At 36.4% G+C, this 17,570-nt stretch overlaps 1 protein-coding gene across 7 annotated transcripts in view; it reads left to right on the top strand.

Annotated features, from left to right (window-relative positions):
- Window positions 1–17,570, top strand: part of OPA1 (OPA1 mitochondrial dynamin like GTPase) — an 86,494-nt gene that overhangs the window by 35,315 nt on the left and 33,609 nt on the right. For all 7 annotated transcript variants that reach the window (XM_006059760.4, XM_044943477.2, XM_044943471.2 and 4 more), the window contains 6 exons: window positions 718–782; window positions 1,535–1,611; window positions 10,012–10,177; window positions 12,119–12,271; window positions 13,537–13,645; window positions 14,097–14,176. In XM_006059760.4, coding sequence (XP_006059822.2) covers window positions 718–782; window positions 1,535–1,611; window positions 10,012–10,177; window positions 12,119–12,271; window positions 13,537–13,645; window positions 14,097–14,176 — 650 coding nt within the window. The remainder of the gene's footprint in view (window positions 1–717; window positions 783–1,534; window positions 1,612–10,011; window positions 10,178–12,118; window positions 12,272–13,536; window positions 13,646–14,096; window positions 14,177–17,570) is intronic.

The raw sequence follows: 17,570 nt of genomic DNA, 5'->3' as shown, positions 1-17,570 counted from the left end.
GAGCAGCCAGTGTACTTTGAGGTATATTGTACTGGTTCCTGAATTCCAGGCCTTCCTTTTGCATGGTTTTGCTTGCTTCCATAGTTTCATTTGGCAAGGGTATACCCTCCCGTTTTCTCAGTAGGAAATCCTACCTATGTAGCCCATTAGTCCCTCAGCAATCTTGTAGTATTCTCATTTTACCAAAGAGCAGACTGAGACAGAGAATAACTTGCCTAAATAATAACGCACCCAGCATCACACAGTAACAGATAATAGACCTGGGATTTGAATGGAGTTCAAAATCAGAGTTGAGTTGGTGACTTGACTTCAGAGTCCCATGCTCTTAGCAGCTGTACTAAATTGTGTCAGCTATGTGATCTGTGGATTGAAAATGGAAAAACTAAAGTCAAAAGGATTACTTTGGAAAACTGTTGCAATAATGCAGATTCTGAGATATTGAAATGGAGAAGGACATGGCAAACCACTCCAGTATTCTTGCCTAGAGAATCCCGTGGACAAAGGAGCTTGGTGGACTGCTGTCCATTGGGTCACACAGAGTCAGACATGACTGAAGCAACTTAGCAGCAGCAGACATTGAAAGCCCAGAGTACTCAGGAGCTATCAGTGCACATTCAGAAATTCAGTTAATATACTGGATATGTGAGATAGCCTTTAACCACTGTGTCTGGAACAAAGGAGATTCCTCAAACCTGAGCATCTTTCCTTCTTCCTCAGCAACACGTTTTAACCTTGAAACTGAGTGGAAGAATAACTATCCTCGGCTGCGAGAACTTGACCGGGTAATATTTGTGTGCCTTGTGGATTTTGTGTATATCTAATTTAATATTGTGCTCTAACAGAATTTAAGTTAATGAGTAAAATCTGGTAAGCTAAATTGTTTTTAACCATGATTACTAATTTTAGAGTTACAGGAATACATTTGGAGGAACAGTTGTCACTTCTACAATAATTTAAATCATTACATAATATTAAAAATCAATTAGGGATTCTAGCATATGCAAACAAGTATTTAAAAATTTTTTTTCTGAGAAGTTGAAGACTATTCTTTCAAGGTCATAAATTAACATGTTTATGTAATATAAACTTTTAAAAATGATACATCAGCTTTTTAACCTTTTTACTATTCTAAGTTAATAGGACTTAAGTATTGGTTTTCCTTTATTTTAAAATGCCATCAGTTGTAAAATAGCATTAGATACTGTCACTACTATATTAAAATTAATATGTGTTGACAGCTGTCACATAACATTACATGAAAAACTTACCTAAACAAATGTTACATGAAAAGCTACATTCAGAATTGAGTGAATAAGGTGGGCATTTGTGTCAGTTTTTGTGTCCTTATCTGGTTATTGGCATTCCTGAAAAGAGTCTAGAAGAGAAGAGCATTACTTGCAGGTCATGGATGCTTCAGACCTAAGCCCAGCCAGGAGCCTGTCACAGGCTTTCCTTTTAGTTATCCCTGAAAATCATGGCAGGGCAAATTGACTGTCTTATGAAAATCTTACTTACTTATATCTATGTTGCCTAGAATGAACTGTTTGAAAAAGCTAAAAATGAAATCCTCGATGAAGTTATCAGTCTGAGCCAGGTTACCCCAAAACATTGGTGAGTATTTGACCTTTTCTCAAAGACTTTACTATGTGAATTATAATGGAGTACTAAAATTTAGATTGATAAGGCAGTGATTTATTGTAGCCTTGGCTCATCCCCCAAGCACTTAGTACTAACAGACAAGAACATAAAAATGTCTTTTTATAAAATAAAACCACTATTTTAGTCTAACCAATTAAATATTTTAATTATAATGAATTAGGTATTTATTAAGTATCTCTGAGAAGAGATATTCTGAAAGATAGCTTTCTCCATGCTCTTTTGAAATCTTAATTCATCTTAGGTTTTTCCTTACTTATACTTAAAAAATACATAATTTTGATTTCTGTAAAATCTTTTAGGTAAAAGTTATGTTAAATCATGCTTTAGCTAAGTATCAGTCTGTCAAAAACTAGTTGTTCTTGTTTGGTCACACATAAAGAACAAAACTACAGAGAAAATTGATTTGTAAAAGGAGAAGAGTATATTATTTTAAAAGTCTCATATCTACATAAGAACACCGGTGCTTTTGTGATGTGTCTTAATATGTTTTGTGCGAATCACATTTGAAAATGAATCCTATTTGAGATTTTTTAAAAATAGCAAGTAAATGTACTCTTTTGAAAAATACTCATGCAAATTGCTTTTAAGGCCAACTGTCATCTTCAATTTATGTTTTATGTCAATATGTTGGAATGGCACTGTAACCAAACTAGGGTCCATGTATCTCAAGTAAGCTATATATAAATATCCTTTAAGTTTTTATAATCTGTATTTTAATTAATAAATAACATATAAAAATTACCTTCATAATGAAATCTGTAGTATTTTAAGAATTTATTAACTTCAGAGTAGAACTGTCTTTACTGCCATTTATTATAAATATTTTTTTCTGTAACTTTTATATGCTCAGTTGGAGATTATCAAAATTGAACACAGACAGTAGTATCCGTTCCTGAAGTTTATATTCTGTGCTAGTTTCCCGATGTTGGTGCCCTTTCTTCCTCAGTAATCTCTTAAAGTAATCAAAATTTGATTTTGATTTTAAAGTAAAATCTCTTTTCTCTCTTAAAGTAATCAAAATTTGCCTATTTTTAATCTCTTCTCATTGTCCAAAAAAGAATTCTGATCTTACCTCTATTTGTTGAATAATCTGAGCCATGAGGAAAGTGCACACACACACATACACAACACAACAAATTTGTTATCTTTATTGGAGATGCGAGTTCTATCCTTGGGTTGGGAAGATCCCCTGGAGAAGAAATGGCAACCCACTCCAGTATACCTGGGAAATCCCATGGACAGAAGAGCCTGGCAGGCTATAGTCCACGGGGTCGCAAAAGAGTCAGACGCAACTTAGCAATTAAACAGCAATGCTTTTCTGTAAGTCATCCAGCTTTTGAAGTTTGCCAGAGATAGATGTGTGTGTGTGTGCATGTAAACATATACATATATACATACAGAATGAATAATACTATTGACCTTACTAGATTGTATGAGGATAATATACCAAAAAAAGTAATTTTTAAAACTATAACAACTGTAATACTATTTATGGAGAAAAATGTGCCTTTGTAAATTTCTGGCATCATCAAATGGAATGGTTAGTTTTGTTTGGACAGAAGAGTTTTAAATCAAAGTATACCTACACTTAAGTGAGCCTAGAAGATAAACGCATGGGTGGCGAAATGAATTGTGGAGGCACAAGAAAACTATATTGTCAGATTGCCTATTGAGCCAGCAAGGAGAGAACTAGGACATCTGGTTGCTAGAGATTTATTCTTTGAGTTGCTGGATCTTTTCATCACCACCCCTGTTTTTCCCCAGACTCTATAGATTAACACAAACATTGATCAAAATAGCAGGTCCTAATCTTAGTTGTTCGTGCCACATTGATATCAACTGCATTGCACCCAAAATGTTTTATTTTTGTGACATAGTTTATGTTGTATTAGGTAGTATCTTTTTGCTGCTTAATGTCTTATGTGACATTTTAGGATACACCTTTATAATGTTTATTATTATTTGAGTCAGAAGACTGTTTGATCTGTATTTGGTGATCCAGAAGCACTCTTACAAGTTTTTTGTCTACTGTACTTCAGTTACATTTTAAGGAAGTTATTGGCAGTTTAGATTTGACTTATGATTCATTATAGTGAGAAATATACTCTCAGCATTTTCACATAGTATATGTCACTTGATCATTAGGAGTTGATTATGTACACTAGCAGGAGATAATTATCCTTATTTAGAAGGATAACTGGCTGGATTTATAGAAATACACTTAAAAAAATGGTATCATGGTATGCATACATTTTTCGGTGAGAAGTATTAAGTTTATTTTGTTGAAGTTAAAAGAATGAAAGAAAAAAAAAAAAAAGAATGAAAGGAAAATAGGAATGCATAGTTAAGCACCCTAACTCAGGTGTAGATAATCAAAAAATGTTCTTATAATCTGAGATTTAAAGAATATATAGGTGCTAGGTAAGCCAGTGACCAGAATATTTCAGAGGCCAAGAGATGAGAGCAAGAAAAATGACATGGGTAACTTAAGGCAGTTACTTATGGTTTTAACATAGAAGAAGCAAGAGGCAGAAGATGAAACAAATGTAGGTATAAACAAAATATAGATGATTAAGGGCCTTAGAAACCATGTTCAGAAAGTTGGAATTTATCCTACAAGCAGTGAAATCCAGTGAGGAGTTTAGGTCAGATTTGCATTTTAGAAAGATTTTTGTAGTCGGGGGAGTGGAATACAGGTGGAGAAAACTGAGCAAGGAGATGGTTGGCTATTGAGATAGTCTAGATGAGAAGAGAATAGTGACTTGAATAGTAGTTGTGCAGATGGAGAAGAGATTACACTTTTGAGATATTTGAGAGGTTACCTAGAGGATAGAAGTGATAGTATAAGTGTAAAAAAATTGAAAACTAGGTTTTTATTTGGAATTACATAATATTTGATTTATCCGTAGAGTGGATTGCTCTGCAGCCATTGAAAAATATAGGATGTTAACATGGAAAACCATGTACTATACAGCTTTATACTGTATTAATTAAGCAGTGTGTGTAATATCACCTGCATCAACACACAAATAGTAATGTAGGCATTAAATTTTTTTAAATGATAAATTAAGCTGTGTATAGTGATCATCTGGTGGCTTAGATGGTAAAGAATCTGCCTGCAGTGTAGGAGACCAAGGTTTGATCCCTGGGTTGGGAAGATCCCCTGGAGGAGAGCATGGCAACCCACTCCAGTATTCTTGCCTGGAGAACTCCATGGACAGCAGGGCCTGATGGGCTGCAGTCCATGAGGTCACAAAGAGGCAAACACGATTGAGTGACTAACACTTTTACTTTCAGTGAAAGAGAAATTATGGAGGACTTCTTTTTCTGTATTGATTTTAAATTATTTTATGGAGTAAGTCCTATGCTTTAAAAGAAGAAAGAAAAAAAATTTTCATTAAAGGAAAGAATATATAGGCAAAGTTTGGGAGATGAAGAGGGTAATAAATAGAACTATAATGGTAACTGTATTTTGTGTTTTAGTGGTACATGGGGTCGCAAAGGGTTGGACACAACTGAGCGACTGAACTAACTGAATCGAATCCCTGTATGATTGCAAAACTTAGAGTAGAGAAGAAGCCTACAGTTACCTAGAACATTCACTGGGGAATTGGCCAATGTAAGCTGAGGACTAATGATTTGGAAGAGAGGTTGTGGGATTGGGAGAATGTAGCTTCCTCTTCCTGACACTGAAGCACGTTAAGCTAATGAGCTTCAAGCAGCAGAATTTGAAGATAATCATTGAGGGTCCTTTGCAAAAAGTTACCTAAGTTTTGTCAGAATTTGATGGTCTGGAATTTTGTTACAATCTCCTTGAAAAGGTGTATGGGTTGTAGAGTCTTGTCACAGACTGCAGCAGGAGCAGCGAAAGGCCTTCGTGGTCAGAGGCTGACTGCTGATTTTTTGTTCATCTTTCAGAAGTCTTGAGTTTGTGTTTAAAGTTGCCTGAATAGATGACCCTGGTAAGCTTCTTTTCTTCCATCTTGCTCCTAAAATTCTCCTGTTATCTGTCATTATCGCCATGACTAAATGGACTTTATCCTTCTGACCCTCAGTGTGCATCCTCTCCTCACACTTTCTCTCTGTCTCCTTTCTCCCTCCCTTCCTCCCTTCTGCTTTTATTGAAATATAGTAGACATACAGTATTATGTTAGTTTCAGTGTACCACATAGTGATTTGACATTTGCATACATAATGGAACAATCACTGTAAGTCTAGTAACCATCTGTCCCTATGCAAAGTTATTACATTATTATTGGTCATATTCTCCATGCTGTATATTATATCCCTGTGACTTATTTTACAACTGGATGTGTATATACCTTTTCATCATCACCTGTTTGGGCCTCCCTTGCATACTTTTGTTTTCTGGTCGTAATGGAAAAAAGACCTGAAAATTAGCAAAGGAAAACCAGCAGCTAAACTCATTGACCCAATAGACTTAATGTTACACAAAATGTTGAGTGAATATGAGTCAACTTGCACAGTAGGAAGTGTTGACTCTTCTCAACCAAAAAAAGTACAGTTTGGCTTTTGGACAGAAGAGGGTGTTTCTGTTACCCTGAGCTTTGTAACTGTATCCTAAAAGGTGAGATTACTTTTAAAACTGATCATTCGATAAGCAGGGTGTTTTTGTATGTTGTAGCACTACTTTACAGTAGAGATTAATTTTGGCGAATCTGAATAAATATTTTCTAGAGATTACAAATTTTTTCTTGATTAAAATAATTTTCTTTTTTCTATTTAGAGAACTGTGTTCTAAGATGTCTTTTAAGATACAATTTTCAACTTGATTATTCATCCTTTATATTATCTTGAAATGTTGAGCAATTTTACTTAGCAATATACCATAACATCTCTGTGCTCTGTGCTGATAAATTATTAAAATTGTACCAAGAAGTGTACAGTTTTGGACTCCACAGTCAACACATATAAAGTGTGTATTAATATTAGGTAAATGAGTACATAAAAAGATACTCAGAATTACTAGTCACTCAGTTCATTTCAGTCGCTCAATCATGTCCGACTTTTTGCGACTCCATGAACCGCAGCACGCCAGGCCTCCATGTCCACCACCAACTCCCAGAGTTCACTCAGACTCATGTCCATCGAATCAGTCATGCCATCCAGCCATCTCATCCTCTGTCGTCCCCTTCTCCTCCTGCCCCCAATCCCTCCCAGCATCAGAGTCTTTTCCAGTGAGTCAACTCTTCGCATGAGGTGGCCAAAGTACTGGAGTTTCAGCTTTAGCATCATTCCTTCCAAAGAAATCCCAGGGCTGATCTTCAGAATGGACTGGTTGGATCTCCTTGCAGCCCAAGGGACTCTCAAGAGTCTCTCCAACACCACAGTTCAAAAGCATCAATTCTTCGGTGCTCAGCCTTCTTCACAGTCCAACTCTCACATCCATACATGACCATTGGAAAAACCATAGCCTTGACTAGACGGACCTTTGTTGGCAAAGTAATGTCTCTGCTTTTGAATATGCTATCTAGGTTGATCATAACTTTTCTTCCAAGGAGTAAGTGTCTTTTAATTTCATGGCTGCAGTCACCATCTGCAGTGATTTTGGAGCCCAGAAAAATAAAGTCTGCCACTGTTTCCCCATCTATTTCCCATGAAGTGATGGGACCAGATGCCATGATCTTCGTTTTCTGAATGTTGAGCTTTAAGCCAACTTTTTCACTCTCTTCTTTCACTTTCATCAAGAGGCTTTTTAGTTCCTCTTCATTTTCTGCCATAAGGGTGGTGTCATCTGCATATCTGAGGTTATTGATATTTCTCCCGGCAATCTTGATTCCAGCTTGTGCTTCTCCCAGCCCAGTGTTTCTCATGATGTACTCTGCATAGAAGTTAAATAAGGAGGGTGACCATATACAGCCTTAATGTACTCCTTTTCCTATTTGGAACCAGTCTGTTGTTCCATGTCCATTTCTAACTGTTGCTTCCTGACCTGCATACAGATTTCTCAAGAGGCAGATCAGGTGGTCTGGTATTCCCATCTCTTTCAGAATTTTCCACAGTTTATTGTGGTCCACGCAGTCAAAGGCTTTGGTATAGTCAGTAAAGCAGAAATAGATGTTTTTCTGGAACTCTCTCGCTTTTTCCATGATCCAGCAGATGTTGGCAATTTGATCTCTGGTTCCTCTGCCTTTATAAAGCCAGCTTGAACATCTGGAAGTTCACGGTTCATGTATTGCTGAAGCCTGGCTTGGAGAATTTTGAGCATTACTTTACTAGCATGTGAGATGAGTGCAATTGTGCAGTAGTTTGAGCATTCTTTGGCATTACCTTTCTTTGGGATTGGAATGAAAACGGACCTTTTCCAGTCCTTTGGCCGCTGCTGAGTTTTCCAAATGTGCTGGCATATTGAGTGCAGCACTTTCACAGCATCATCTTTCAGGATTTGAAATAGCTCAACTGGAATTCCATCACCTCCACTACCTTTGTTCATAGTGATGCTTTCTAAGGCCCACTTGACTTCACATTCCAGGATGTCTGGCTCTAAGTGAATGATCACACCATCGTGATTATCTGGGTCATGAAGATCTTTTTTGTACAGTTCTTCTGTGTATTCTTGCCACCTCTTGTTAATATCTTCTGCTTCTGTTAGGTCCCTACCATTTCTGTCCTTTATTGAGCCCATCTTTGCATGAAATGTTCCCTTGGTATCTCTTAAATTTTCTTGAAGAGATCTCTAGTCTTTCCCATTCTGTTGTTTTCCTCTATTTCTTTGCATTGATCGCTGAGGAAGGCTTTCTTATCTCTTCTTGCTATTCTTTGGAACTCTGCATTCAGATGCTTATATCTTTCCTTTTCTACTTTGCTTTTCGCTTCTCTTCTTTTCACAGCTATTTGTAAGGCCTCCCCAGACAGCCATTTTGCTTTTTTGCATTTCTTTTCCACGGGGATTGTCTTGATCCCTGTCTCCTGTACAATGTCATGAACCTCAGTCCATAGTTCATCAGGCATTCTATCTATCAGATCTAGGCCCTTAAATCTATTTCTCACTTCCACTGTGTAATCATAAGGGATTTGATTTAGGTCATACCTGTATTGGTCTAGTAGTTTTCCCTACTTTCTTCAATCTAAGTCTGAATTTGGCAATAAGGAGTTCATGATCTGAGCCACAGTCAGCTCCTGGTCTTGTTTTTGCTGACTGTATAGAGCTTCTCCATCTTTGGCTGCAAAGAATATAATCAGTCTGATTTCGGTGTTGACCATCTGGTGATATCCATGTGTAGAGTCTTCTCCTGTGTTGTTGGAAGAGGGTGTTTGCTATGACCAGTGCATTTTCTTGGCAAAACTCTATTAACCTTTGCCCTGCTTCATTCCGTACTCGAAGGCCAAATTTACCTGTTACTCCAGGTGTTTCTTGACTTCCTACTTCTGCATTCCAGTCCCCTATAATGAAAAGGACATCTTTTTGGGGTGTTAGTTCTAAAAGGTCTTGTAGGTCTTCATAGAACCGTTCAAGTCATTAGGGAAATGCAAATTAAAACCATACTGAGATACCACTGTACACCTATTACAATGACAAAATGAAAATGACTAATAATACCAAATGTTGGCAAGATGTAGAGGATCTAGAACTTTTATACCCCTCTCCTGGGAATGTAAAGTGGTTCAGTCAATTTGGAAAACGGTTTGACAGTATCTTATAAAGTTAAATATATAATTACTGTATGATCCAGACATTCCACTCCTAGCTATTTGTCCAAGAGGAATAATAGTCTGTGTCATACACAAACTTGTATTTGTGATAGCCAACAACTAGTAACAACCCAAATGTTCATCAGAAGGTGAATAAGTAAACAGATTCATGTAATGGAATATTCAGTTCAGTTCAGTCGCTCAGTCGTGTCTGACTCTTTGCGACCCCATGAACCGCAGCACGCCAGGCCTCCCTGTCCATCACCAACTCTCGCAGTCCACCCAAACCCATGTCCATCGAGTCAGTGATGCCATCCAACCATCTATTACTCAGCAAAAAAGGAAATGAAATACTAATATACGCAATGTAATGGATAAATCTCAAAATAATTATGCTGATGCAAGAAGACAGACAAAATAAGAGTATATGATATATGATTGCATTTACATTAAGCTATGGAAAATACAATCTGTAGTGACAGAAAGTGAATCTAGTGATTACAACTTTTGCAAATGATGACTGTGTTGATTATCTCGATTACTGTGATGCACAGACATGTATGTATGTCAGAACTTTAAATACATGCAACTTACTGTAAGTCAATGATAACTTTAACGATACTTCAGTGAAGCTCTTTATAAAAACTTGATATTATGTTTGAATTTGGTGTTCTTGGAACTTTTTTTTTTTAATTTCAGGGAAGAAATCCTTCAGCAGTCTTTGTGGGAAAGAGTATCAACTCATGTGATTGAAAACATCTATCTTCCAGCTGCACAGACCATGAATTCTGGGACTTTTAATACGACAGTGGATATCAAGCTTAAACAGTGGACTGATAAGCAGCTTCCTAATAAAGCAGTCGAGGTTAGGATATAATTTAATTAAATGGGTAAGAAGCATTATCTGAAGAGAGTAGGAGCTGTGACTTTTATGATTTATTCCCATCACAGCCTCTATGGTTCCTTTGCTTCTTAAGCTCCTTTTATTCTTTATTCCTGATCTCTGTGTTGGGATTAACCTTAATGCTGCTATCAGTTACCACTATTAAAAAATTTGCTAATTGCTATGGTGTTGGTGTGAGGGTATTGGTTCTCCTTCCAAAGGTGGCATTTAACAAAACCAGCAAAATTTGCTTGGGTGTGAAATATTTTTAACTTCTTCTGTGGTTAGATATGCCATAAAGAAAGGGTTTAACTTTGTTTTCTGCAGGATTCAATTTTAATTAAATAGTTTCCTTAGTTAAGACCCTGCCAAAAGGTTAGACTAGGAATATAAGAAAGTTACACTTTCCTCTTAGAGAATGCATTTCTGATACCTGTGTACCTTGGTTCTAGCACTTTCGGGCTATTTGCTTAGTAATGTTTCTGTTTTCTCATCTCTAAAATAAGGGTGAAAACCTGGCCTACATAAAACATTGTTATAAGGAGTCATGAGTTAACATATATAGAATACGTAGACAGTGTATGGTCCATGGTAACCACTCAGTAAATGCCAACTGCTTTATAATGATGACCATTATCATCCAAATTGATCTTACCACGCACGTTATCTGAAGAGTGATTGTTGTAGATCAGAGTCAGTGTGTTCTCTGCCTCTGTGTGAAAATTAGAATCCATGTTAAAAATAATTTTGTTTTTCATACTTAGTAGAAACAAAATGTCAGTGTCCACTTATTCAAGTGTATTTTACCCTCTCCTATCCTGCCAGTCTTTGCTTCTTCATCTCTGCTCAATTTCCTCAAGTCTCTTTTTCTAAGAACTCTTGCAGCCATTCTGCCTTCAGGTGTTCCTGACCCCTGGTCTCAACACATTTCCCCCTAAAGTAATTAGAGAGCTGCTGCCACCTCTTCTCACAACTGGCCCTGACGTGGGCCATGTCCCATGATAGAGTATTTTCATATCCTAAGGTTCAAGCAGTGGAAGCAGTCATAAAAATGGCAAGTGACTCTCTCTTTTGCTACTTTCTCCCTTCACACCTAGGTGTGGTAGAAGGATGTGAACCTGCTGAAGGTCAGGAAACAGATTTTAATACCTCACTCTGTATTCTTGGACAGTCACCTTCTTTATGCCATCCTTTCTTCATGTTTAAAATGAAGAGGGCAGAATATTAAGTACAACAGTAACTAGCCCACACAGTCCTAAATAGGTTTAGTTCTTAATTGCTTTTGACACTGTGCTCTCGTTTCACTGTTCAGGTCATTGGGAGTTAGCAATAGTACAAAACTCAATAGTACTCACCTATGTTTGAAAGTGTTGACACATTGCTTCATATATTTGCATAAGGACAAAGATGTGAAAAAGACTAAATCATTAAGAAGTTTAAAACTTTTTACGGTATGAAAGAGGCAGGCAAACTCAGATGTTGTAGAGAGTGAAATAAATAAGTAAGTGAACTGAGTCTGGTGGCTGATGGGGGCTGCGTGCTTTCTCTGCTCCAGTGGGCAGAGGTGTGTAGAACGTGGGCCCGTGTTGCTAGACAGTTCAAGTGAGACTGGGAACAGATTTTATATGAAGTCTCTCAGTTTTTAAATGTTGGTTACTAATTTTTTAAAATTTAGGAGGCCATATATGTGTTGTAGCAAAACGTATTGGTAGGCCAAATCTATCCCACCAGCTATTAGTAAAAGGTCTTTAGGGCCGAGTTTATATTTGCTATCTTTTTTTAAAAATGTGATTTCATAATGTATTTTCTGATAGACTGATTTATCACAGCTACCTGGCTTACATTCATGTGTTTATTTTTCCTGTTATATATTAAATGAAAGTATGAATATAAATACAGCTTTTTTCTTTTAAATCATTCTAGGTAGCTTGGGAGACCCTACAAGAAGAATTTTCCCGCTTCATGACAGAACCAAAAGGAAAAGAACATGATGACATATTTGATAAACTCAAAGAGGCTGTTAAGGAAGAAAGTATTAAACGTCACAAGTGGAATGATTTTGCAGAGGACAGCTTGGTATGTCATTTGTGTATTAGGGTGCCAGTCGCATGTTTTTGTATGATTTCTCAAATTGATATTCTTTTATAGGAGACTATTTTTATATGGTTTTAAATTAGGTTCTGAAAATACTGGAAATAATGAAGGGAAGAACTAGATTTATAGAATGCAGTCGGCCTTTTGACATTTCTCTGCCCTTCTAAAATCACCCTCTGCTATTTCTTCCTTGGCTATCATTTCAGAAAAAAAAATCAAACCTTGCAGTAAACAGGTTTCTATAAACTTCCACAAAATTTGCATGGGCCTGAGCTATAGATAGCTGCTTCTCATTTTACCCTCAGTGATAACAAAAGGAATTAGATGCATTGGTTTTCAGTGGAACTGAGTCAAAATGTTAAGACTCCTAAAATCATAATGTGTTGGATGCTCACATGGTACCAGAAGCTCGGCTGTGTATTTTGTAAACATTTTATTTCATTCTTAAGCATATCTATTATTGTCACTGGCAAAGCTGGGATACACACTCCCACTCTTAGTTATAAAGAAAGGCCTGGCTCCTGACCTTCATCACCTGATAAATCTTTTGTTATGTAGAATGTTCTCATCACCATAGTCAAACCTTCATTAAGCACTAGTTCTACTCAGTTATGAGAGGAACTGTTGGTAAGATTGCTCTGTTTTCTGGAAATGCATATCTCACTGTGGGCTAATCCTAATTATAAGGTGTTTTTGTTTTTAAGAAATGTTTGTCTTCATATTTGAAAGCCATATTCATTCTTGTTAAGCATCTTAATAAGATTGGTTTTCTGAGAGAATGGTGCCATTTTCATTCATTCATTAATTTAAAAAGTATAAGATTTGAAAGCCAAGTTTTTATAAGTAGCTCACATTTACTTAAGATTGTGTAGCCCTTTTAAGCCTCCTTCCATTACATTTTCGACTGCTATTAACAGTGAGATAATGTTTATTGCTTTTCTTCTTCTTTTCCTTTTTTTTTTTTTTTTTGAAAATGCTAACACGTAGGTCATACGGCAAAAAGAAGCAGTAGATACGATCTGAACCATTAGCTCCTGAGTACCAGAATTCTAGGGTGTAGCTTGAAGTATACAGGATGCTGACGCAGGCAGATAATGGGACCCTCTGCATTTGCATGGGAGGGACATACTTTTACATTATTGTAGATACATCTCTTAGTTTGGATATTTGCTGAGCTGTTGGTTAGAAAAAAGTTACTAAGATGACAAGACATAAATCAAAGTAGTTGTTTTTCTTTGTTATTTCAGAGGGTTATTCAACACAATGCTTTAGAAGATCGATCCATATCTGATAAACAGCAATGGGATGCAGCTATTTATTTTATGGAAGAGGCTCTTCAGGCTCGTCTCAAGGATAGTAAGTAGGAATGTGGATTATTAAATTCTTAGTATTCTCAGTGGAAAGTCATCTAACTTGAGTGAACATTGGTTAAAAAAATATTAACATCTCAAGATCTTTGTCAGTACTACTCTAGTTGAATATTATTTGTGCAGTTTTTCAGTCAGCTGCTTGTAACTACTAAAATGTTAAAGTGGACACATGTTTATGTGTAATTATATTCTAAAAAGCTGTAATTCAGACTACTTTAGTATTTGCTACTATACTTATGGAAACTTCTTAAGCAATTATAGTTTTCATAGATTCTAAACATATAAAATTAAATTCTTTAGCTTCCATATCAATCATATAATTTTTTTCTTTATTTCAACTGACTATATTGACACAGTGTTTTGAAGTAGTTAAGAAAGCAAGATAGTTACATTTTATGTGCCTGGTAAGTGATAAATTTTTATTTTAATTTTTCTAGCTGAAAATGCAATTGAAAATATGGTAGGTCCAGATTGGAAAAAGAGGTGGTTATACTGGAAGAATCGAACTCAAGAACAGGTAAAAACAAACAAATCTTTAGCATTTTAATTCAGGCATTAAAATATAATCTCTGAATGCCTCTAGACCAAACTTAATAATTTCAAATATTTTATATCAGCCTTTCTAAAATATAATAAATCTTTAGAATAAACAATAAACTACAAAAGAAAGTTTTTTGAAAAGTGAGGTAGCTAAAAAGAGTGATTGATTATTTTGTTCATTTGAGGTGTTTGAGGTAAAGTAAAGACTCAAGTTTAAACAGAAGAAAAAAATGATAAAGATTTCAGAGGATGTAGAATAAATGTGATTAGAATAAAAGATATAACTTTTTATTCTGTTATCACTGAAATTTTCTGTTGTCTATTCAAGTTATTTTATTCTTTTGCATTTTTGCTCCTGTGTTCACAAAATAAGTATAAAAATTCAGACAGGAAGTAGAATTATATAATTCATTCATTTTATAAACATTTAATGAGCACTTTAACAAAATGGTAAGGCAAATATAAGTAACTTTATAAGTGAATAAATAGGAAAATGTGTAGTCATTAAAATCCTCCCTCTACCCATTTTTATTCCTTCCTTGTTATGGTTTCTTTTCCTATTAGCATTGAATCTTACACCACTATCTCTTTCTTATGTCAATTCCTTAAATAAAGATTGTAAATAGAATAGAGAATCAAAATACATAGATGAAGAAAGTAATGGATAAGAAAAGGTGGCGTACAATTCATTTCCTTTCTTCCTTTCTTGAATCCATATTATTAGCAAAATGAGACCATCAAATGTGGAAATACTGAAAGAGCAGATAAAGAGAATAAAAAGTTACCAAATGATATATCACATATTTTTTTCTTTTTGTTTTCATTTTAAAAAGAATTATATATATTAATTATATGATCAGCACCCTATTATTTTTTCTGGTTTACACATTTCTTGTTTCATAAGCTGACTATCTTGAGTCCCAGTTGTCTTAAAATAGTGAAAAGACAGTCTTCCTCCTGTCTTTTTCTAATTTGATTTTTTTGGGAAAATGAGTCATGAAGAGACTGAATAGAACCTGATGAAGTTGACAGAATTACGGTTGGATCTGGCCTGTGTTCCCCTGGAGAAGGAAATGGCAACCCACTCCAGTATACTTGCCTGGAATATCCCATGGATGGAGGAGCCGGGCTGGCTACAGTCCATGGGGTCACAAAGAGTCAGACACAACTGAGCAACTTCACTCACTCACTCACTCACTTGCCTGTGTTCAGAGTACATCAGTTAGTTACCTCTGCTCTCCAGATGGGCTGCGGGGAGGCAGTCTTTCAAAAAAGAATTTCAAGGATATCCATCAGAGATTTCTGACTTTGAGACAGGAAGAGACATTGATTAGAAAGAACTGGTGTAAGGCAGATAAACTCCAAGGAAAGTGGTGTCTGACCCTTAAGGCTTCGGTTCAGTTCAGTTGCTCAGTCGTGTCCTACTCTTTGCGACCCCATGAATCGGAGCACGCCAGGCCTCCCTGTCCATCACCAACTACCGGAGTTCACCCAGACTCACGTCCATCGAGTCAGTGATGCCATCCAGCCATCGCATCCTCTGTTGTCCCCTTCTCCTCCTGCCCCCAATCCCTCCCAGCATCAGAGTCTTTTCCAATGAGTCAACTCTTCACATGAGGTGGCCAAAGTACTGGAGTTTCAGCTTCAGCATCATTCCTTCCAAAGAAACCCCAGGGCTGATCTTCTTCAGAATGGACTGGTTGGATCTCCTTGCAGTCCAAGGGACTCTCAAGAGTCTTCTCCAACACCAAAGTTCAAAAGCATCAATTCTTCGGCGCTCAGCCTTCTTCACAGTCCAACTCTCACATCCATACATGACCACAGGAAAAACCATAGCCTTGACTAGATGGACCTTAGTTGGCAAAGTAATGTCTCTGCTTTTCAGTATGCTATCTAGGTTGGTCATAACTTTTCTTCCAAGGAGTAAGGCTTAGTTAGGCTTAATTAGGTCTAGAACAACCAATGATGGCAGAACTTACTTCAGCAACTAGTTGTAAATATGCTTAAGCCAAACATTCTCAGAGAGGAATGGTTCCGGTTGTATGTTACTTTCTCAGGAACTTGAACTTAAAAGGAATCCCTTAAAGAGAAGCAGGGGAATTACTAGATTGACCAAAAAGTTCGTTCAGGTTTTTCCATAAAAAAACAACAACAGGAAAAACCTGAACAAACCTTTTGGCCAACCCAGTAGTTTTAAGGTCAAAGCAAGGATCTGTAGAGGAAACTTTTTTCTAGGGTTTCAGGGCAGCGTGCATAAGATCCATAGATGAATGGAGGCCATACTTTGGAGAGGGGAGTGACAGGAGAATCACAGGGGAGGTGTTTGTATAGGTATGTTTTGTTTTCTCTTTCAAAACAAAGCTTCATGTCAGAATCACTGAATTAAGTTCTCCTCTAATCTCTCTAACCCTCCCACTCCCAGTTGAAAACCACTGGTCTAGGCTTCATACCTGGATGTTTTAGTGAGAAACAGATTCTAGAAGAGATTGAGAATATTCCTAAAGTCTCATACTGCAAATTTAGATAGCTGTGTAACAGTTTCATTTCTTTTTGAATTGGCAGGACTTAGGAAAAGAAACTTAAGTTTGTCCTGTGTTGAAGAGGAGAAATCCATGTTCTGAAAATTATTTTTTGCTTTTATATTGTTACTTTTACTTAATCTGCGGGAGAGTGGGGGGGAATCCATTCCTTTGAAGCATTCTCACATTGAGCTAAACTAATGGAAATCTTGGTCAGGATAGACAGGAGAGTAGTGGTCTGGACACCCAGTGTGATGGGGACAGGTGGACAAGTGGAAGTGAAACAGGACAGGAAGAGTGGGAGGATGTCATAATTAGAGATTTCCTTCCTCTCTCAGACCAGATAGCAGAAGTTTAAGAAAACAGTGAAATTTCTCTTTATTAAATGTCTTTTAATGTGTCATGTTTTCAGAGAATAGTATTTAATAGTTTCATTTACAAACCATTTCTTTGTGTTTAAGTGTTGTTCTTATGGGCAAGATGCTATGGCAGTAACTTGTTTCGTGTAATTCAGTGAATTTGAAGCTAGTTTCCTGTACCATGCAATTTGGAAAGAATGGAAAACTGAAAATATAAAGTTACTTTGACACCATACACTAGTTTTGCTTTCAAAGTTATCACTAGTGTGTGTGTTTTCCTCATTTGGTGAAGAGATTATAAGCAATATAATTGTTTAGAAGAGACTTGAAGTGAATTTAAGAATGATAGATACCTCACAGAAGCAGTCTAATAATGATTTTTAATGAAAAGACTTAAAAAACTATGACTTTCATATTTAATTTATGAGAAAAAGACTATGTCAACAGGCACAGGGCCTTATAGTCGTCCAGTTCTTAGATATAAGGCATTCAT

The sequence above is a fragment of the Bubalus bubalis genome, chromosome 1 (assembly GCF_019923935.1).
Source record: "Bubalus bubalis isolate 160015118507 breed Murrah chromosome 1, NDDB_SH_1, whole genome shotgun sequence".
Lineage (NCBI taxonomy): Eukaryota > Metazoa > Chordata > Mammalia > Artiodactyla > Bovidae > Bubalus > Bubalus bubalis.
This window is presented reverse-complemented; position numbering and strand designations above follow the sequence as displayed.